This window comes from Schistocerca americana, chromosome 4, assembly GCF_021461395.2.
Source record: "Schistocerca americana isolate TAMUIC-IGC-003095 chromosome 4, iqSchAmer2.1, whole genome shotgun sequence".
In the NCBI taxonomy this organism is placed as follows: Eukaryota; Metazoa; Arthropoda; class Insecta; order Orthoptera; family Acrididae; genus Schistocerca; species Schistocerca americana.
Genome location: NC_060122.1, coordinates 313,515,267 through 313,539,614, shown reverse-complemented (window position 1 = coordinate 313,539,614; position 24,348 = coordinate 313,515,267). Strand labels below are relative to the sequence as shown.

Below are 24,348 nucleotides of genomic sequence, written 5' to 3'. Positions count from 1 at the left end.
TGAACTTTACCACCGAATAGTATATATTAATGAAAAAGTCAAGTTTCTGGATCAAAAATCTAAAAAACAGGGACAGAGTTTTCAATCTGAAAAGCCTTGTGGTCCACCACTCTATTAAGATCCCGCCGGTCATTACATCAGCCGGTGCTGGGAAACTCTGAGAAAATACACGTTTCACAGAATATCAGTGCGGTCTCTGAATAAAGCAAAAAGGCATCAAAAGGTGTGTGTCAGAGTTGAACACTTCTGTAAACAGCGCCCTGAGTCTAACATTAACAGTTAACAATCTGGTTTGAATTCAGGCAATGGACACTCATAACAGAGCAACTCGCAGAAACTGCAGAAAACGACTAGGTCACTTGATGAAATATTGTTCATAAAAAGGAAAAAGTACACGGCTGAACAGCTGGATGCACTCCATTAGTGATATTTCGTTTCGTCTTCAATCGGGAACATTCCCGTTAGATGGCTGCTGTCTCTAGCAACTACGGGCTGAGTACGGTTATTCTTCACGAAAATCGATTTGCAGGAGGTATTACAATTTCGCGACCTCCCAAATTTCGTAATAAATTTGTGACATTTTAAAATTATTTTCCAGACTGCGGTTAAAAAAAGCGATATAGGGATCTCCTGGTCTGTACTCTTCAGTTGCTCTACCTGTGCATGCCTCACCCAGGGACGTACCGCAGTTATAATGATTTTTAATCTTTAGGCGAGGACCCTAGCCTTTCTGTATATTTTTTATCTGAAAAGTTAGCCCCTTGCGCATAAATCTTGTAAGATGGTCCTGACGTTTTGGGTTTCATATGTTACCGATGAGCATGTCAGAGAGAGAGCAAGTTACGTTACTGTTAAGTAACCTTTGGTCTTGTCATGGCACATCTTTGCCTATGCACAGTCTGATACTTTCTTAGTTGAAGTGTGGTAGGTGATGGACGTATTTAATGCTGTGTCGACTTGTGATTGTATCTCTTAGATTATGAAAGACTGATTGTCAGGGACAGCAAGGATGAATAAAATGTATATATTAGACAGTTCAAGAGAAGATATGGTTTGAATAATGTCATTATTTTTGAAAAAAAGTTTGAGGTAATACTGCAGCACTGCGAACCTAGTTAGGCAGAATAATTATTGTGAGCTAGTTAATTTGCTCAGAGCTGAGAGAAAGACCACCCCACCTGCCAAAGTCATGCATTAATTAATTAATTAATTAAGCTGTTTGGTTTTTATAGAAATTCCCTGTCAACATTGCATCCTCTGTAAATCATTGTTCACTTTATTAAGCCTTGAATTATTAAGACGTATGTTATGTGCAGTCATCACGCGAAGTTTTACACTATCTTTTTGAATACATATTTCATTCTAAAATCGTTGTCTTGAAATATCATTTCATAGGGATAGTTACTCTCCCCATCCCACTGTTTGTCAGTCTGCAATACCACATGCAACAGTTTGAAATGTTTGCTATTGTGCTTTCGAGAAATTTGCGACAATATTGTCAAGACGCGAGGTAAGCGGAAATTTTGATTAGGGACAGATAATTGTTTTACTTCAGTTGCGCATTTAAGATAAAGACAAGTTGCATTGTGATTAGTTACAGTTCAGTTCAAATTAGGTTCTCTTTGTTCAAAGATCACCACACGAGTTTAAGTTGGTAACAGTTTGTGGGGATGCGGTTTTGATGACACGTAGACTTTTTTACAGTGGGAGGCAAAGTTGGGCTAAATTTTATACAGAAACAAATATATGTGGTTACAATCTCGAGAGTGATTTGTCGTTTAAATAATCCTAGCTTACCGCATGGAATCAGTCAAATCTTATTCGGTCTGTCACTATTTCCTCAGCAAAAATAAAGTGTACGTAACTAATGTTATCTGTTTCAGAATAGCACTCTTGCGCGCCGGCCGCTGTGACCGAGCGCTTCTAGGCGCTTCAGTCTGGAACCACGCGACCGCTACGGCCGCAGGTTCTTATCCTGCCTTGGGCACGGATGTGTGTGATGTCCTTAGGTTAGTTAGGTTTAAGTAGTTCTAAGTTCTAGGGGACTGATGGCCTCTGATGTTAAGTCCCATAGTGCTCACAGCCATTTATGAAGACACTTGCGCAGTTGTATATCTTCGGAGACATTTTTTCCAGTCTACATAGCAGTGCAGAAAAGGCTACCGAAGCCCAGTTACTAGATTTCTCCCCTTTGGACGTAACCACTGTGTTAAGATGGCTTTTAATCTCGAGGAGCAAGAAAAAAGTAACACATATTGAATGCCCCCAAGAAAGGCTATGGATAAACACAGAAATGGTTTTTCTTTCTGAAAAAAAAACTGATGGAAAAGGATGTGGGACAGGTGGTATTGATGTGTCTACATCGTCCGATTTGAAGAAAATCAGCGTTTGTCTGATGCTTTCGGGTACTTGTTTTAAAAGAAACCTGATCTGAAAAAAAGGTAGGAAATTTTTTCCGCCAGGCTATTATCGTTCACTCTGAAAATGTGGACACAAAACTTCAGTTTTTTTTCGCGAACTCGTCCGAGATTTTCTTCAAATTTTCGTGTAACTATTTAGATTTCCGTCTCATCCTGATACCTTCAACACAAATCTGACAAAAAATTTCCCTCAGTATTTTCCTTTCTTCTTTTTCTATGTCTTTAACTAATCTAATATGATTACAATGATTATGGCTTCTGTTTTGCCTACTGTGATACGTTTCAATTTTGCGTTAGAAGATACTGAATTTTTATTGTACCTGTTCCATGTAATTCTATAAGAATTCCATAAGCTTTTTGTAATTTAATGATTCACTGTGTGTTTGCCTCACGATTTAATCGTGAGGATTTGGATGATTTCTCCCAGGAATTTTAATTTGATTACTTGAGATATTTTAGCATATTGTGTAAACATGGACAGTAAATTTCGGTGACGAAGAGAACTACGTCTACGTTTACCTATAGATCGCATATTTTCTGGTATTTACAGATTTCATCGTCATTCGTCTGCCCTTGGACATTTGTAAGAAACAATTAAAAATAAAATATTTATTTACATGTATGACGGTAAAAATTAGGCACAAAATTTGCGAGGAATAATGTCCTACTCTGAGAGAAACATGTTTTGCTAACAGCGAATTACAGTTCTAAAAGAGCTTTCAAAATTTATTGTAAATGAAACAGGTGTGCTGACGGAGTAAAATTTATGAAGACAAAGAGTTCGTTTTCGGCCACATAACAATCATACATCTGAACTTGGAAGAAATAGAAAATAAAATATTACTTTAGGTTTAGTTTCTAGATGCAAAGCAATGCAGCAGTGTTACGCCGATTGCATTTACCGGGTTTCATTTGATCAGCTACCCAAGGAGTTTATTATGAAGTAAAAATTGATACTGCACGCAAAGAAAACAAATTGTCGTTTGGTAAACAAAGTAAAGTAGTCAATGTAATGAATGATTGAAATAATGGTAATAATAATACTCCCACATAGAGGTGGGTAGTGTTCTGGAGCCTTCGATTTTGCTGTTGTGCAGGAAGCCTACTTGAATTCCAAAAAAACCTTAAATGTAACTTCAGTGTCCTGCGTACTTAACTGTGTATATTACCATTCTAGAAGCACCTGTTCCATATGATCAAATTCCATTTACGAAAATAAGAAGACATTCGTAAATCCTTCCTCATACTGCATCAAGTGCTCCGATAACAGTTGTAAAAACTGCAAAACTGTTGCGCAAAGATTTTTCTGATATCAGCACTATCTCGTAGGTCTCTTGAGAACCCAAGGTTAAACAAAAGTATTTAAATAACTGGTCCAATACAAGGGAAACGATTCAAACTGACATGGAGCTTCCAACAGGTCTTAAGTTTGCCTTTCTGGTAAGTGATATTGATCGGACTCGATCAGACAAAATATGGCTGTGTTTATATTTATCGTTATGTCGCAAACTATGTTAACAATTAGGTAATTAGAGCGAGAATAGTTCGAGTCACGCTAACGTAGGGGAAAAATAGTTCCAGAATTTATTAGAACAACAGCGATAGCATTAATCTAACCTGTTGTAGAGGAAAATATGATGAGATGGTAGGATGGTCCTCTGGCTGTTAGCGTCATATCTGTCTGCAATAATAATTTAGATACTGTATAATTTGCTACACAAAGCACTAAACAAGGCGAAATAAATCAGTTTTTTCGTTAGAAAAGTAAACAGTTCTCATATGTCCACCGCCATCATCGTTCAGAAAGCGAAGTAAGTATCCGGTCGTTATCTAATGGATTGCTCCTGTGAAAAAGTTCTTTGGTTCGGTAAAATAATTTCTCTCATATGAAAAGTTAGTTCGAATATAATGAAATTACGATATGATTGCTTAAAATTTCCTGTTGCTTTTCATACCTACAATTATTATACCTAATACAACTAAAACTCTTGTTGACAGCCAGAACTATTATTTATTTATAGTGGAATAATACACTACATGGGCAGATAGTTCTGATGACCCAGTCCCACCAAAATGTATGAAAATATTGCATCACTTGGTTTTAGATACTTTTTAGGAACTGTTGAGCTAACTCATTTGCAGCAAGAAGACGAATTACCTAAATCAAGATGGTATGTTAATATGAATTAATGTAAACATCAACACGAAATTATCCATTTTTTTCTGGACACCTTGATTACCCAAAAGATTAGTCCAGAGTCGGTATTCCACAGATCAGATGCTATTGATTGACATGCATGAAAATGATGTTCCCTTTCATTTTAATTTCGGTATTAAGATCATAGCTATTGTTTATTTGTGCATCTGGAACTACCATTCTGATCTCAACCTGGTTCACTCAGTAACTTATAAACCTAGTTCACATGCATGTCCCACTGGCACAATGTGAAAGCTTCCCTTTTATATTGAAATTCCGTGGACCATAATGATCATTGTTTCACTGTAAATTAATAATACATTAACTAATTATTGGGTACCGAGTAACTTCGTAATTATGACGTATAGATCACGACGCATGCCGCAAAAATTCATATGCATCTGACACCATGCTTAAGTGATATGAATGTTATGCTGGCAAAATATACTGGGGCCACTGAAGCTCCAACAGAGTGCCAGGGCAATAAACAGAGTATCAGAAGTTGTACATACATTTTAGTCGTTGGTGATACCACCAAAAATAACCCGAAAACCTGGAGAGAAGCTCTTCTAGACGAAACATCGACCGGAAACATTATAAAGACAAGTAATTTGTCCACAAAAGATGTCGACCTCAAAATTTACATTCGATCTCGGGAATACAAGCACTAATAATATGTAACTACTACATGTTTTCAATGTGTTCAGTGTTTTGTATTTTCACCGACAAGAAATTTCAGTGTGTCAAAAACGAGAACTTAATTAGTCCCTGTACATTGCTTGTCAAATATATCATAAACAGTAGCCCATATACAGGCTAGGTAATATATTTTTCCAAATGAACAGTGGTATTAAGTTATGGGAACAATACATTATCATTGTAGTGAACGAATCATGAGCCACACTGAAAGTGGTGTGGGCTGTTATGAAATACATTGTAGAGCTCATGCCATTCTCTTTTGCAGCTGCTGTGTGCCGCCCATGCCAGCGCGGCTCTCGGTAAGCTGCCATGGTGGCTCAGACACGACCAACGGGCAGTCTGCACAGCGGCTAGCGAGATTATCTGCAGTGACGACTGTTCACAGGTGAGTTTACTGTTTCAGACGGTGTGGTGATGAGTAAGGCTCACTCTCTTCCAAAGGGGCGGCCACCTCAGTTGCCTGTGGCCTGCTCCTCTGTGTGCTCCACCAGCTACGAGTGGCCACCTCGGTTGTTTATGCGACGACTCTATTGCTTCTGAACGTCTGTATTATTCAAGTTATTAGATGTAACAACGTAACCCGTTAGTATGATCGTGAGTAGACGAACTAACTGTTGCTAAGTTCTGCAAGATAAGCATTTGTGCGATGGTTTCAGCTGTCGAACTGAGACTACCTTGTCGAGCGATGGTAATGCATCACAGCGCATGGGAAAATTGCAGCAATCGGTCACTGATAGCCGGTCGCATGGAAATTCCAGGCAATCTGACGGATTGCATTCGATTCGTGCATGAAACAGAGCCATACTGCGTGCACGAATCGCATGGCTATTAGGAGCGGTATGTGGTAATACGGTTACGATGTTTTTTTCCGTTTATCAAGCATGGTTCTGCAGTTTTGTTTCGTCTCGTTTTGCCCCCACTGAGAAAGAAATTTACGTTAGAATTTACAGTTATCAAGGGACCACGACTACTCTGTAAAGCGAAGTGGATGGTGGAGGTCCCATTCACATTGAGAAGTAATGGTAAATACACCCCCGATCATGCAGTGATTAGCATTTTGAAGCTTGTGCTATAGAAGTGAATCGACGTGAAGCTTACAGCTAAGTCGCGATACACTGGGATTTGTCTTATGATTTTGTGCTATTTAAGAAATAATTATATGCATTATTAAAGTTTTTAATTTCTAAACAGAATGACATACTTACCCACTGTAATTTTAAGATGAAATTTTAATTTAAGTGATCAGGGCAAATATATTATACAGTTATACTCAAGTCCATCATCATTTCATGTAATCTAATTCTCCTTCACGCAATTTATAACAAGAATTTAAAGTAATCAGTAGTGCTGCTATTGACAAATATCTGTAGACACATTGAGTAAAGTGTGTAAATCGTAAGTAGGCTGTTTCGGTTTTCTTATTGGTAACGCCACGTAGCGCTCTGTATGAAAATCTCTGGCTGTTCTGTGTGCAGTCTGTGGCTAGTTTGCGTTGTTGTCTGCCATTGTAGTGTTGGGCAGCTGGATGTTAACAGCGCGTAGCGTTGCGCAGTTGGAGGTGAGCCGCAAGCAGTGGTGGATGTGGGGAAGTGAGATGGCGGATTTTTGAGAGCGGATGATCTGGACGCGTGTCCATCAGAGACAGTACATTTGTAAGACTGGATGTCATGAACTGATATATAATATGACTTTTGAACAGTATTACGGTAAATACATTGTTTGTTCTCTATCAAAATCTTTCTTTTGCTAACTGTGCCTATTAGTAGTTAGTGCCTTCAGTAGTCTGAATCTTTTATTTAGCTGGCAGTAGTGGCGCTCGCTGTATTGCAGTAGTTCGAGTACCCAAGATTTTTGCGAGGTAAGTGATTTGTGAAACGTATAGGTTAATGTTAGTCAGGGCCATTCTTTTTTAGGGATTTTTGAAAGTCAGGTTGCGTTGCGCTAAAAATATTGTGTGTCAGTTTAAGCACAGTCATGTATAATTGTTCAAAGGGGACGTTTCAAAATGCTTCCAGATAAACCAGGAGACTAACGAATAAAAAAGGAATTGAGGGCCTATAAACGTAAAATGAGTTGTATTGTCACACAGGAAGGATAACACAACCCATTTGGTGGCAGTGAAAAATGTAGCATATTCTGTAAAGCAACCTGCAGTTGCCACGAAAACCGTTTAAAAACAAGGTTAACAAATTACATTTCTCTGTTTTTAATTTAGGTTTTGTAGGCATTCCTAGAGATACAGAAATCGACTACAACTGCTACTTAACACTGCAGTTCATTTTCCATAGCAGAACTTCTCAACACATTGACGTTTATAATACTGATTGAAAATGCTTGAGAAACCACTCATGTGTTGTGTGCAGAGGCGAGCGACCGACTGCGGGAGATGTCGCATGCGAAGGATGGTTGCGACCTGTTACTTGCATATCATTAAGATATTGATGTAATTCAACATTCATACGACTATTTCTGATCAAACAGATTTCCAATTTAGAGCACTGCTTTTTTACGACCTTCGGAACCGTTTACATTCAAAGAAGCGGTGACTATTCTTGACATTTTTTTGTTTATTCTTATATGAAGTTCACTGACCTTTTGAATATGTCAAAGCTACCCCATGTTGTTAATGGAGCTGTTATAGTACGTGACTTTTTTTTTCACCAGTCTTCTGATGGGCTTGATGAGGCCTGCCACGAATTTCTCTCCAGCGCTAACCTCTTCATCTCAGAGTAGCACTTGCAACCTACGTGCTCACTTATTTGCTGGAGGTATTCCAGTCTCTGTCTTCCTCTAAAGCTTCTAACCTCCACAGCCCTCTCAAGTACCGTGGTGGTTATTCCCTGCTGCCGTAACACATGTCCTACCCTCAGTGTTTTCCCTACGGTCCTTTCCTCGCCGATTCTGCAGAGAATCTCTTCATTCCTTGTGTCATCATCCGATCTAATTTTCAACACTATTCTTTAGCACCACATCTCAAACGCACCAACTCTCTTCTGTGCTCCAAACATACATTCTCAGAAATATCTTCCTCAAATTAAGGACTATGTTTGACAGCAGTAGACTTCTGTTGGCTAAGAATGTTCTCGTTGCTAGTGTTTGTCTGCTTTTTATGTCGTCCTCGGTTCGTCCTTCATGGGTTGCTTCCAAGGTTGGTTGGTTGGTTTGGGGAAGGAGACCAGACAGCGAGGTCATCGGTCTCGTCGGATTAGGGAAGGACGGGGAAGGAAGCCGGCCGTGCCCTTTGAAAGGAACCATCCCGGCATTTGCCTGGAGCGATTTAGGGAAATCACGGAAAACCTAAATCAGGATGGCCGGACGCGGGATTGAATGCTTCCAAGGTAGCAGAACTTCCAAGGTAGCAGAGTGCCTTAGCTTCTTCTACTTCTTGAGTACCGGTTATGATGTTTAGTTTCTCGCTATTCTCATTTGTATACCTCCCAGCTCTTTGTCTTTTTGCTGTTTACTTTCAATCCAGATTCTGTACTGATTAGACTGTTCGTTCTGTTAAACAGATCCTGTAATACTTGTTCACTTTCACTGAGGAGAGCAATGTCACCAGTTAATCTTATCATTCATATGCTTTCACCCGGAATTTTAATCCCACTCTTGAACCTTTCTTTTGTCTCCCTCAGTGGTTTTTCAGTGTATAGATTTAACAGTAGCGGCGAAAGACTGCATCAGTGTCTTAGACCCTTTTTAATCGGAGCATTTCGTTCTTGTTTCAACCTGTCTCATTGTTCCCTCTTGGTTCTTGTACACATTGTATAATGCCTATCTTTCACTGAATCTTACGTCTATTTTCTCCAAATTTCGATCATCTTGAAAGATTTTACATTTTCAAACGCTTTTTCGAGATATACAAATCCTTTGAGCGTATTCTGATTTTACTCCTGTTTTCCTTTCATTATCAAGCGCAACGTCACATCTACCTCTCTGGTGCCTTTATCTTTCCTAAGGCCAAATTGATCGTCATGTAACATATAATCTTTTCCATTGTTCTGTACCTAATTCTTGTCAGCAACTTGGATGCATGAGATGTTAAGCTGTTTGTGCGATAGTTTGCGTACCTGACTGCCCTTGCTATCTTTGGAGTTGTGTGCATAAATTTACAGAACGTCTAGTGGTACGTCGCCACTCTCATAGAATCTACACACCAACTTGAATAGTCGTTTTGTTGCTATTTGTCCCAACGATTAGAAAATCAGGTGGAATGTTATCTATCCATCTGCTTTACTTGATCTCAAGTCTTCAAGAGTTCTTTTAAATTCCGATTGGATTCATTGTGTTTACCTTATCGATTCCAGTTTATATTTCTATCAAGTCATCAGACACGTCTTCCCTTCTCGGACGCCTTCGATGTACTCTTTCCACTTATCAGTTCTCTCCTCTGCGTTTAACAGTGGGATTCTAATTACACTTCTAATGTTACCATCCTTGCCTTTAATTAAAAGGGAAGCTAAATTCTTTTGCATCATTCATAATTTGACCAAGCTGGCAAAGACTACGTAAAAAAATTTCGTGTTGGCCGTAGGTCTTTAAGGACAGAAGGTAATCTCTGAAACTCGGTACATGTGGGAAGGCATCTGGTCTTCATGTAACACCTGATAAGCTAAGCAGAGTTGCGCTGGCTTGAGCTACCCTTAGAGCATAATGCGGATCACCTGTTGAATCACGCTGTACAACTGAATTACTTTCAGTAATGTACGAACAAAGCCTTTGGGAATTGTCTTTTGATTTTTAAAAAGTATATATTTCTGCCTAAGGTCACTGAAGTGGTACCATTACTGGTTTATACTTATTAACAGGCCATCATCCAATGATCTGAATAAGTTACACACTAATTCTTCGACGGAAGAGGTCTGGAGAGGACCGCTGAGGCTAAAATGTGTAGTACCCAAAAATTATCCCAAAATCGTGTGCAGAAACCCTACCTCTCCCGATGCCGCACTGAAATGGGCAACAGTATGATTAGCTTTTCTGTTTTAGTCAGTTCTAAGTCTTGTGATAGTTGTAAAGTGTCTTAAAATTCACCTTTTCTATTTTCTTGTGGTTTTGTATCGTGGTAAAAAATACAGTATAAAAGTCTTTGAACAGATAGATGATATCGTTACTGAAAAAGATTGAGACTTAGCCATCGATAATTATCGATTATACGACGCGAATTTTGAACAAACTTAGCAGTGCCTTTTTTGAAGGAAATATCCCAAAATTCACTTCAAGCGATTTAGGGAATCCAAGCAAGAACTGACATGAGAAATTGCAATCAGTTCACACGAATGTACCCAAATTGTATCATTTGTTGGAGGAGGGGGGGGGGGGGGGACGGAACGAAAATCTCGGATGGGTTCGTCAATAAGCATAACCGGCGTATTTGGGGGACTGAGAATCCGAATTTCGCGATCGAGAACTCTCTTCACCCTCAACGGGTGACCGTGTGGTGTGCAATGTCCAGTCACGGAATAATAGTTGCGATATTCCTTGATGGTACGGAGACCAGTGAACGGTACGTGAAAGTTTTGGAACATGATATCGTCTCCATTGTCCAAAGTGACCCTGATTTCGGGGAGGTGTGGTTGATGCAAGCTCGATCCTATCGAAGCAGGAGAGTGTTTGATGTCCTGGAGGAACACTTTGGGGACCGTATTGTGGCGCTGGGGTACCCAGAGTCTACTGGTATGAGCCTCGATTGACCGCCATATTCTCCAGATCTGGACACGTGCGGCTCTTTTGTGGGGCTATGTTAAAGACAAGGTGTACAGCAATAACCCCAAAACCATGCTGAGCTGAAAACGGTGATTCAGGCGGTCATCGACAGCAAAATGGCTCTGAGCACTTTGGGACTTAACATCGGAGGTCATTAGTTCCCTACACCTTAGAACTACTTAAACCTAACTAACCGAAGGACATCACACACGTCCAAGCCCGAGGCAGGATTCGAACCTGCGACCGTAGCAGTCGCGCGGTTCCGGACTGAAGCGCCTAGAACCGCTCGGCCACCACGGCCGGCCATCGACAGCATCGATGTTTCGACACTTCAGCGGGTGAAGCAGAATATCGCTATTCATCTACGCCATACCATCGCTATGAAGACAGGCATACCGAACATGTCATAACCCAAATCCGAATTCTGTTGAGACGTGTACATGTTGAATAAAGTGAATGCATGCCGTAGTTTGCAACTAATTTTTTTTCATATAGTTCAATAACTGCCACCCTGCAGGCAACTTTGTGGGTGCCGCAACCACAGGTATGATTATCCATCTTGGGAATTAATAACCGCTTCAGCTGTATTTTGTTTTCCTTGCCGTCAATATGACAGAGCACGGGGCCACGTCCCCTGTACGCGGTTCCATATAGATCGCAGAAGCGATCACTATGGCACGAGTTGTTTTGGATCCAGCCACTATATTGGAATCTGGCTGTTTCTAATCCATGACATATCGTCGTCTAGCGAAGTTTTGTTTCGACGAACAACGAATGTTGGGAGAAAAGATTACGAGTTTTTCGGCTCTAATGCCTTCATCGTGTGTTCACCTGAAGATGTGCCTCGTAGCGCCACAAAACCGGTAGTAGTAGAGTAATAAAGTACCAAATACAGCTGAAGCTTTTATTAATAACCAACATGAATTGTCACCCTGTTTGTGCGTGTCTGTTTGTTTGTAGTATCAGTGCGCATGCACACCAGACGCGAACTCTTACGCGAATCAGCGAAATGCCGCAGGAAATGAGGATAATTGGCAAAGGCCCAACATTAGTTGTGTGTGAATAAGTTGAGAATTTGAGTCTGACGAGCAGCGTTCTAGGGTAGTTCGTGCAGCTAAGATGACAGTTTTGTCTGGATGGCGTAGTGGTCAGCGCATCTACGTACTGAGCAGGAGACCTGTGTTCGAATACCAGCCAGCCAGAAACTTCTCCCATTGATTTAAATCAACGTCCACTAGCAGCCAACATCTATAATTCCTTCGTGTCCTGAAGGCAGTTTCGTTGCACAGGTGATGGAATTTGTGCTTGTATAAAATAAAAAAATAACAGTTGTTACTTTCTTATCTTTCTACATGTCTTCAAAGTAAGTTGCTGTGTTTGTGCAGGTGCTGGTGTGTTTGGGCGATGGTTCAGGCGGGTTCTACGCCACGGTGGTGGCAGTGTGCGACTCCAGCGCGGATCAGAAGTGCAGCGCAGAGCAGGCTGCCTGCGTCGCTTCAGCGGACTCTGAGTGCCACTCTTCCCTGCCTGGCGAGGAGTTCACGTGCCACGGCATCGGATCCTTCCCTGACCCGTACGACTGCCAGACGTACCACATCTGCACTGAGGTCAACGCAGGTTCTCAACCCCAAACATGCTCCGGAACTACAGCGTACAACCCTCTGAAAGCAGACTGCAGGTGAGCATATATTTTACTGCTCCAAGAACACCTCTCCATCCCAGAATAGTTTCCAGGACTCTTTTCATTGTGAGGAAGACATTTTGTATTCTTTGTTGGGGTCTTTAGTCCGAGTATGGGTTTGATGCAACTCTTCATCCTTTTCTCTGCAAGTTTCCTCGTCTCTGCATGACTACTGTAGCCCACATCCATTCGAATGTTCTTACTGTAGCTGGTCTCTACTAAAATTTTTATTCCCAGACTTCCGTCCATTATCAATCTGTCGGTTACCTAGCGTTTCAGAGTGTGTTCTATCATCTGTTCCCTTCTTTTAATCAGGTTATGCGCTACATTTATTATCTCAGTTCATTTCAGTACCTCCTTTATAGTTATGCGATGTACCTATCGAATCTGTGGCACTCTTCTATAACTTCACATTTCGAAACCTACTATCCTCTTCTTGTTTGAATTGTTTATCGTTGATGCAGTCCAGACTAATTCCTTCAGATAGGCTTCCGAAGTCGGGGAAGTGCAGTTGCAAGTTGTCTTAGTAAATAAAAGAGATAGGATTATGTGACTGTGCAGCTGTTTGCTTTACTTCTGGGTTATTTCTTTTTGTATGTATAGCCTCTTTATGAACGTAAGCTGTCGCATACCAAAAAATTCCATTCATAGAAAAGAAATATGTGCATAAGCTAACCTCATGTTTACAGTTAAAAACTAAATCTGTGAGAGAGAATGGGAAGCAAATCTGACTGCAAGACTGTAAATGAAATATGTCCTGCCAAACTAACTCTGTCCTTTGTCTTTTAAGACACTCTGTACTTTAAAGAGAACAATTAAATTCGACACTGTTAACTGACCTGTGAGATTGAAAAATAACATTTCCTTTATCTGGCTGACGCAACTGAACAAGCCGTACAACTGCTCTTGAAGAGCAAGAAGAAAAGGTGTGCCTCAAATTCTGAGTTAGTGCCAACTACAGAGAATCGTGGTAGAGCAATACGATACATGAAACATATGCAGCGCACATTTGTATCTCGTAAAATTTGTCTCACATAAAAAGTAATGTCCATCAGGTAATTGGAACTTCATAATGACATAGGATAATCTGAGTTACTCTCTTGATAAAAATTCTTTTCAAGAAACTGTATTAAAAAAGAAAACAATCTCATCAAAATTTCTTGAAATTATTCCACTCACAAAAGTTCGCCACTGAAGGCTTAGCAAGATATAAGAAAATATTTCATTACAAGTTACAAAAACATAATATCAACACTGAAAAAAAAAATCCATCTCAACATAAAAATTTATTCTAACACAAGAGTCGTCATACTAATCGTTATATTCTTGTTGTCTTTTCAAATCCATTAACACTGTCTGTGAAATAACTTTATAAAATAGAAAGAAATACCTGATTTGCAAGTCTCTGTCGAACCAAGAATGCCTAGCTAAATACTGCCATAATAAAGTAAAATATGTTCATTTGTTACCTTAAATCCCAATCTTCTCAAAATAGTATCTATCTTAGTAAATCCATCTCATTCAATGCGCAGAGGAAAGATTTTCTAACCAGTCTCCAGGCGGCGCAACTTTTCTAGCGAGGCTGCTAGCTCATAACTAAACGACACATATATTACATGCGCATCCTAAGAAATCTACAAATAAGAAAATTGCCTATACAATTATATAAACACACCTGTAACAGTCACTTCAGGTGTTGTATAGCCATCGTACAACCGTCTCACGAAACGGAACCGAGAATGTCATGCCAGCAGTTGTCAAATGTGTGATATTTTACGACGTTATCTCCCTATCAAGTACTGTAAAATAAACTGTTATGCTGCTAGTCGGTAACCATTATCTTCCGAGAAGCCAAGTGTTACATCCGCACTGGTAATGAGGAGTGGGTAGAAAGTGACCAAAGGATCTGTTGCCATAGTAATCTGGACAGACAAGGAAAAGATTAGTTGACACAAGTTTACTTTTATTACGTATATTGTTCTGAACTTGTGGTTGAAGAAATGCTACACTTTTGACAACTTGGGTAGCCGTGGCTAGCTATAAGCAGAGGCCCCAATGTGCCGTGTGCCTACCTATGTACACAGAATGTTTGCCGGTAGGGCTAGCTATCAACAACTCGATGTAACGTTCTGCACCACGAAAGTAAACTCGACTAGAAATAATCTTGAAGTAGAACATTGGTGCCCAGGTGCCCTCCACACCGTCCTGGATCTCTTCACTGGTCGGTGGACTGGAGTCTTTTCATTGGTGGCGATGTCCAAATCGCCACACGCGCCGCCCGCAGGAATCAGTATCGATAAACTACGATACTACAAAAACCAACCGATGAACCGCGATACTACACGTACTCACAACCATATGAAAATATTTATATCGTCCTGCACTCTAACATACTTCAAAGCTTCTACGCCATTAGGCTCCATCAAAAGTAGAAACTCAGCAGCAAACATGCTTTGTCAAATACAAAACTCTTCCAAGAACATGTGATATTGGCATCTTATACACTCAAAACAGTAAAGGCAGCTGGTTTCACCTACCAAAGCACTTAATAACGACATAACATAGTCCCGAAACAAGTTGTGGTAAAAATATCTCACATTTGATAACCGGTGGCGTAACATTCTCAGTACCGAAGTACACGCAAGTTTTAGAAAGACGTGTACTGCTGTTCGTTTGAGCTCTTTATTCTGCAGTTCTCGAACTTAGTCTTCCCTTTGCAAGATTCTTCTTCTTTGCATAATTATTGCAAACAATACCCATTGGACCGATCAGACATGTCCCCGAAATGTGTCCGCCAGGATCTATGACCGGCAGTACACTCGTGAACTATTCAATCAACTATAATATTGCTTCAGTTTTGGGCAGATATTTTCTGTTGCATACATCCTATAAATGAGTCTGCAATTTACTTTTGCAGTTCCAGGCGCTATTCTTCATTTCATTGCACGAAAAGTTTTATAAATCTAATGTGGCATTACTTTCGGACTATGCTTGTCATTATAAACTATTAAAATGTACGAAATATAATTTTAATTTGAAATAAAGTACATCTATGTACCAAAATTGAAACGTACTCCATGTCCAAATTTGATTCACATATGTTGATTGCGCTTATGATCAATTAACTGTGACATGACCTTCGTTCGCAGCATGCAGAGCAATCTAAACTGAAAATAATCCATAGATTAAGAAAGATAAGAAACATATGAGGTTAAATGCTTATACCAGCACCGAGGTCGTTGAAGTCGATTTACAGCAAAGCGGTGCAGCAAAAGAACCGACAAGGATACGGATATATACCTCGAATAGCACGGAAACAGTTAAACAACACATTATTTAGCTTTGTCAGATCGAAAGACAGGTGATCTGTTGTGTTAAAATCTATGGATAAAAATCCTACGTGAAAATAGCTAAAATTCCTTTATTGATTATTGTTTTCAGCTCGTTGACAAGGCATCATTGTTCCAACAAAAATTATTACTTAGTTCATTGTGTTTCAGCCATCAGGCATTACACATCGTCATGATGTATTGAGCTGAATCGCTCTTGTTGTCATTTACACAGCAAAGTAGGTCGACATGCTTATGTAATTTAAAACCTTAGCCATATCCACACATTTTAAAATAAACAAGAGAAATAAAGTTTACAATAATGAAAATAATGGCATGCTAGGTGATGAAAGCAAGACCAATCGATATGAAGAAAGGCGAGAAAAAGGAAAATTATGGTTTAACGTTTCGTGGACGACGATGTTAAAGACGGTGCAGAACGTCGATGTGTGGTAAGATGGAGAAGAAACTCAGCTGTATTCTTTTCAGAGGAAGTTTCCTACCATTGCCTAAAGCGATTTAGAGACACCATGGAAAATCTATAACTGGATGGCTGACGTGGCATTCAAACCCGGTTCTTCCGAATGCGGGTCCACTGTCGTTAATACTGTGCGGCCTCGCTTGATATGAAAAAAGGAATACTGCCAGCGGATGATAGTATATCAGTGAAAATTATTAAAAGTGGAAGAATAATAAAACAACACGAGCTTACAAAATTACGGTATGTGTACTGAGCAAGACAATTCACCAAAAATCTCGAACGGCGGCACAAGGAAGAAACGTAGGCTTTTAATCAAAAGAACAGGTTCCATTTAGATGTTGATACAGTTGAGCGATTTTAATAACTTTTGGGACCCTTCAATAAAATGTATGATAAGTGCTATGATTAGATAATGACGTAGCGATTCCTAAACGAATAGCATCAAAATCCCTTCCAGGATGTAAAACTTTTTTTGGTGTTATGGTGTCTTTGTAGCAGCATTCGCCATACCTACAGGAAACTACAGTTTCACAGTCTCTGAATTAATGCTTCTGATGTGATATGGTCCGTCACTCTTTTAAATCAAATCTTTCTTTATGTTGACAGCCTGACGACATCCGACCGAGTCTGCACAGAAGGCCCCATCACGCCTTGTACGCAGCTGGGACAGGTGGGCATTGTCCCAGAGAACCCAGCCATCTACTACATCTGCATACAGAAGGGAGATGGCATATCTCCGGAAATGTACAGGTGTCCTGGCAGTCAGATCTTCGACGTTGCCACTGCTGCGTAAGTATCCATAGCCTGCAGTGTAACCTCCCCCTCACTTATCGACCTTAATGACAGTGAAAAATTAAACCGCGTGTACCTAATGGAAATTTGGGAAAAGCAATCGTCACCGAAGTTAATCTGTCGGTAAAGAGGGAGGAAAGGGTTAAATCTAAATGAAAGGAAAAATACAAATGAAATTGGTAGAAATTAATTTTGAGAAAAGGGTAAAATTAATAAAGAAAGTAAATGTGCGGTCGTCACGTTAACAATTAATTACGCTCATTTATTGGCAAACATCGCGCCATTGTTACAATCGACCTTTTTTCACTTGTTGGCAGAGAGGATTTTAAAGGAGAGTATAAACATGTTTTTGCCTAACCATTTACTGAGGAACCATTCCATAACCATTCAGTAAAGTCACGCGTCAGCTACGCACGGAATTAAAATTGTCCGGAAAGTTTAGTTCGTAATACTGGTTTTGGCCGTTACTGCTCGATATACAATGAGGTGACAAGTCATGGGGTACCTCCTAATATCGGCGTAGCGCAGCAGCTCGACGAGGTATGGACTCAACAAGTAGTTGGAAGTCGCTTTCATAAATATTGAACCTTGCAGTGTCTACAGTATAGCCGTCCATAATTGCGAAAGTATATTTGGAGCACAAACTGACCACTCGATAATGTCACATAAATGATCGACGGGTGGCCGAACCATTCGCTTGAATTGCCCAGAGTTCTTCAAACCAATCACAGAAAAACTGTGACCTGGTGACATAGCATACTGTCATCCACAAATTCCATCGTTATTTGGGAACATGAAGACCATGAATGGCTGCGGATTGTCTCCAAGTAGCCGTTTCCAATTAATGATCCGTTCAGTTGGACCAGAAGACCCAGTCTATTCTATGTCAACACAGCCCACACCATTATGGAGCCACCACCAGCTTGCACAATGCCATGGCTTCGTGGGGTCTGCGGGACACTCGGACCCTACCATCAGATCTTACCAATTGAAATTGGGACTCATCTGACCATACCACCGGTTTCCAGTCCTGTGGTGTCCGACAGATATGATCACGAGCCCAAGAAAGGAGTTGCAGGTGATGTGCTGTTAACGAAGGCACTCACTTTTATCATCTACTGGCGTAGGCCGTTAACGGAAAATTTCGCTGCTTAAATAAGTTCGTCCCACGTCCTACGTTGATTTCTGCGGTTATTTCACCCATTGTTGCTTGTCTGTCAGCACTGTCAACTCCACGCAAACGCTCCTATTCTCGGTCGTTAAGTGAAGGCTCTTGGCCAATGCGTGGTCCGCGGTTAGAGATAAATGTCTGAAATCTGGTATTCTCTCCTCACTTCTGACGCTGTGGATCTCGGAATATTGAATTCCCTGACGATTTCCGAAATGGAATGTCCCATTCGAAGACTCTTACTTGACGCCGCGCGGCTATAATTACATCATAAACCTAATCATATGAACCAATTGAGTACAAATGATGGCCCTTCCAGTGCACTGCCCTTTTATACCTTGTATAAGCGATACTACCGCCATCTGTATACGTGCATGTCGCTATGCCATTACTTTTGTTATATCAACGTACACCGTGTGGAAAAAAAACGAAGCACCCAGAATGGAGCGAGATGAAATTAAACTTGACAAGTTCATAGAGTATGTGATATTCTTTCGGTGATTACAAAGTCAGAACTTTACAGTATGACCCCAACTGACCCCAACTTCCCTTCTGGCTTGGATTCATTCAGTGATTCGTTGGGGCACGATGCCGTAAAGCGGCTGTATCCTCTTCTGAGGCAAGCTGACCAACGATCTTGAGATCCTGGGTACTGCCACTGGGACGGACATCGAATTCTTCCCTCAAATATTGTTTGGTGTACAAACCTGGGAATCGTGATGACCGCGAGAATACCTCAACATCACGGAGACAATTGATATAGACATGTACCGAGTATGAACATCTATTGTTCTGTTGACAAATGGCACCCAGATATTGTCGCTTGACAGGTAACACTATAGGTTGCAGGTTGTCCGTTTGTACTACTGTGTCGTCAGCATTCCCTCAATTACCACCAGTCGTGTTCTCAAGTCATACCCAATGGCCCCCCACAGAACGATGCCAGATGTCCCTCTGCAGTGCCTCTGCAATACTTTGGAAGAGTGAGATCTCTCCTGAGAGTTGGACAGGCTGAAGCACTGTGTAGCAGGAGTCCAGTACCTGTTCACTGATAGCAGGCGCTGATATGAAATGGTTGCGATGTAGTCTGTGCACAATACGGCGATCCTCCCTTCTGGTGATCATATGTGGTCGACCAGATCTTGAAGGCGAGTATCACTGCTCTCGCATATCCATGAGGGTCAAAGTTGGGCCCCTGTCACATATGAATACTTCACAAATCTGGAAGTAACATAATGCAACAAGCCGGCCAACCGGAGATCCTCAATGAGGCCTCTTTGAAACTCTCTCAGGTTATGATAACGCTGCGATAAGATCTCTACAGCATGTACGAGCGATCAAATTAGGCCTTCGTGCTAGGCAATCTCGCCTAGCACCATGTGTGATCGTCGTACAAGTTCAAAGCTGTATGAGGTGATAGAGATTTACAATTCCGACGGTTTCCTGTCATCAGTTAATGCGAGCACCGGGTCGATTGCACTGACAAACCACAATCGATACTGTCTTCCGTTTCTTTTCAGCTGAGGTCGCAGTCCACCTTTAATGATCTCGAACAGCTTAAAGCCAAGATTAGGCGCCCGTCTTCCTTTACCGCTAACGGAATGATTACGTTATCCGACTTCCCACATACATTAGTTTGTAGAATCGAGATGGTGTATAAAACTGTTTAGGTAAAATAATGTTATATTGTAACTTCTACTAACAAAAAGTTTCTTCATAATTACATTGGAAACTTAATTAGTATTTTAACTGTGTTTATGCTACTGCCTACGTACCGTTTCCATTGATGCAAACATACACTTCAACACGGCATGGGCCACCTAAGTCAGAAAAGGCATAAACTTTTATTATTAATTCAAGGTGCCGTGCGAGGTTCTAGGCTGGCTGGCTCTGAGCACTATGGGACTTAACTTCTGTGGTCATCAGTCCCCTAGAACTTAGAACTACTTAAACCTAACTAACCTAAGGACATCACACACATCCATGCCCGAGGCAGGATTCGAACCTGCGACCGTAGCAGTCCCGCGGTTCCGGACTGCGCGCCTAGAGACTTTCTAGGAAAATTATAGCAAGCGATTAGGTGAATGTGTTACTGTGTCGTTAACTCTCAACATTTCTGTACAGAGACATAGAAGCAGCTGTAGTTTCACCATGAGATAAAAATTAGATAATTACCTACTCATATATTGTAACAATTTTATTTTTATTTCTTGAGAAAGAATGTTTCACCTAATTATTTTAGGCATTTTCAGTAGTGTACAATGGAAATCATTAGTACAATTTTGAGTCGTTAAGTTTATTTATGAAGTCATGCTTTGTAGAAACTCCTTAGAAGCGTTATTTATAACTGTACAATGTAACTTACTTATATTCCTCCTATCATCTATGTTCGTTCATTGTTATCACTTCTGGACTCAAACCTTCTTTTCTAAGGTTTTCTTTTGTACTCGGTTACACTACTCTTTTAACAGCGAACTTGACAATACTGTACCCACAAAACAGCTCTGGATTAACATTCAGGGAAAGTATATCATGATCTTTCTTTTTTGCGAATCTGTTTATGATATATACCTAGATGTACTTTATAACTAAACTCCTTTCATGAGCTACTGAATGCTGCAAAAAATACATTTTTGCAGTTAATACAGAATCGTTGCCCCTATTTCAGAAAGCGTCACTTTCATATACTGAATCGCATTTGAAACGTTAGGTGTGTTATAACTCTAGCGTCGATGTAGATAGTACAGAATTGGCCTTTATGCTGTGTGAAGAGGCAGCAGTTAGTTGAAGCTCGCACTTGTGCAGCGATATGGATGAGCGACGATCAGCATGCCCTATCATACAGATCTCCAAGTTATCTGTGTAGTCATTAAAGTTTTTCTTTTGCAGCTGTATTGACTCCACCTTGAAGTAGAAGCGACCGTAAACGGTAGTAGAGCCATCAGTAAGCAACCGATAACAGGATTCCAAGCACTCACCATGCTGACGTGATGAAGTACGTCGATCAAGTGGATTTGCACTGCCTGCATTATTGATTTATCTCACATATCATACCCACTGAGAGTATGATTCACTCGTATGAAGCACTTTTGTCTGAACAAGTGCCCTATTTATTTAATTTTTTTTATCTTTCAGTATCTATATTTACTAATTTCAGAAGAGTGTATATTTGAAATCCAGATAATAAAATGTGTCACTATTTTCATATTTTCTTTGGCTGTGTTTATCAAAGTTGCCATAAAATTTAAGAAATCAACACTATTGTGTCACTCTTTATTTTATCCTACCAGAAACTGATTGCGCTTGTGGAAACCGACGCTATCACAAAAAATAATTAACCAATTTTGGAAATTTAATTTAGGAAGCAGTGATGATTAATCAGAAATTATTCACTGTTGAATGCAAGGAAATGCAACAGACACTTACAAAGTTACACTGCTGTACTTTAAAATTGCATTACCATTGCATACAATACACATCGAAATAGCATAAACTGTTCTACGTCCTTGGATATGAACATGATTAGAGTTTCAGCACGAGCGCGCGAGGTACGTGAGATTTACGTCACATATGTTCTACATACAAAGAAACAGATACAGTGCCTTTATCGTACGCGTTTTAATGTTGGTTGGTTGAGAGGAAATCGTGTTTAACCTCGCATAAGAAGGCGGAACATTTATCAGCGCCATTGGATAGCGCATGGCCTAGCGAGACTATCGTTCCGTGATATTGCTATTCAAATAATACTGCCGCTAGCATTGATGTCACGGCACAAGTGCCACTCGAATAAGGAATCGATGGGTTCAGCAGAACCACAGTAGTAGGGGAGCATGGAGATAACGTGAACTCCTATTTATAACCCTTGTGTAAAGAAACACCACCTGTCTCTTTCGAGGTCACCCGCACCCCTTCCTAGGAGAAAAAGGCCATTGCTCTCCTTATGTGAACAAAATCTACAGCCTCTTGTCCTTATCTCATAATGAAATCACATTACATTTAAGACTGAAATGTAAACAAACTTCTCACTTAGCTGTGGTTCTCTCTAAACAACGACTTCATTTGGCCTTGAATAAGCAAATCACGCATGTATGCCCTTAAGTTACACTTATACAAGTGTAATTTATGACCCTAATGCAAATGAACTCTGCACCAATGCTCTTAGCGTTTACTTATTGACATACCGGAGGATCATCTCACTCCTTTCAAGTTTCCACCTTCTCCCCATCCCGCCTTCTCTCCCTCCTTCCCCCTGCCCTCACTTCTCAAGGCGATTTGGGTGGTGCATAAATGTTTTTTTTTTTTAAACAAAAAAAAAATTTCAGACAAGTTGATAGTATACAGTATATGTAAACACGGTGGTGCATCATCCTGTTAGCTGAATTACTATAACTGAATGTTTTCAAGGCTTTCCAACGATATTTCCTGGAATATATGACCACCTTCAGTTCATACTTATAGTTTTGGAGCACTTTTACAATTTTGGGGCTATTTGCTTCCACTATTTTAAATACCCACTTTTCCATAAAGTCACCCAAAGACATGTATAAATACCACGCTTTAAGAAATTACTGAAACTGGTATTATAAGAAATATATGCTATGCAATATCATTCCTTAGTAGATGTTTGGGGACGTAGAGTTAATACAATGCACAGCAAAGAAAAACGTATGTTGTCTGCCTTATCGATATTAATAATGTCTGGATATACCTTTTCCTGTCTAAATAGTATGGCATTAAGCTGCTGTTTATAACTCCTTAGTAGTGCTACAGCAAAGAAAAACGTATGTTGTCTGTCTTATCGATATTACTAAATGTCCAGATATACTTTTTCCTGTCTAAATAGTATGGCATTAAGCTGCTGTTTATAACTCCTTAGTAGTGCTAGATACTTTCGTACTAATAAATGGTACTTTTATTAAGGTGTACCCCAAGTGAGATGAATATCTACACTTTAATATGTATACAATGCTAGATATTTTTATTAAAATCGATATTTATGGCAGAATTTCTTAGCATTTTCGATAATATTCTCAGTTACAGGTAAGCAGAAGGTATTGCTACAATTTTGTCCATACATCTCAGTTAGAATAAAATTGTGGCCATCTACTCTTCTGGCAGTAAAATCTCGGTTTGAAAATCTTAGGAGTATGTATCAGAACATACTGTAAGTTACAATTGTGTGACTGTATGTTGTATGGAGAGTTAATGGCAGTGCTAAACGCATTATCCTTTAAAAATTACCGTAGCCTTCTTTCCTTAAAAATAGGGACATTACGTGTTTTTTAAGCAAAGGAATCAGTGGCAGACTCGCGATGCTCTGAGTAATAAAGCAGGGAATGGAGTACTTCGCTTCTTGGGAAATACCTTCTGCAGTACATGTTTTAAATGAATGCTACATTGTCCTGAACACTGAACTGTGATCCCAAAACTCTAGACAGCATCTCTGCACCCATAACTCATGAATAACTGCACATCAGACACACTTCAGAATTGTATGGGGGACGCTATATAAGGTGGAAGCTGGAACAGATGGCTCATTAATCTCTTAGGTGCTAAAGAAAAAATTTTATGTGAATCACCACCGAGTTCATCATCGAGTGTGTTGCCCCTGTTCATTTTCCCAGCACCACGTAATACCAGGGCGAGGTCATCCTGATGTTGACAGATGCTTGGGTGAGACATGTTTACTTCAGAGTGACATCTCACACTAAAAAGACACCAAATCTGAGACTTTAAGAAATATACAATGCTATTTCCCCCATAAGTGGGTAAAGTTTAATAGTGTGTGGATAGTTCAGACGCTGAATGATTGTCATAATACACATGTATGTATGGTTAAAGATCTCTAATCACAGATCGCAATCACCAAGACGTCTCA

The 24,348-nt window shown here is 40.1% G+C and overlaps 1 protein-coding gene across 1 annotated transcript; it reads left to right on the top strand.

Annotated features, from left to right (window-relative positions):
* Window positions 1-3,823: 3,823 nt before the first annotated feature.
* On the top strand, window positions 3,824-21,677 carry LOC124614052. Its single transcript, XM_047142886.1, has 5 exons — window positions 3,824-3,860; window positions 5,582-5,701; window positions 12,405-12,697; window positions 17,117-17,299; window positions 21,360-21,677. Exons 1-5 carry the CDS (start codon window positions 3,825-3,827, stop codon window positions 21,382-21,384), a joined length of 657 nt encoding a protein of 218 aa, XP_046998842.1. The 5' UTR covers window position 3,824; the 3' UTR covers window positions 21,385-21,677.
* Window positions 21,678-24,348: the final 2,671 nt, after the last annotated feature.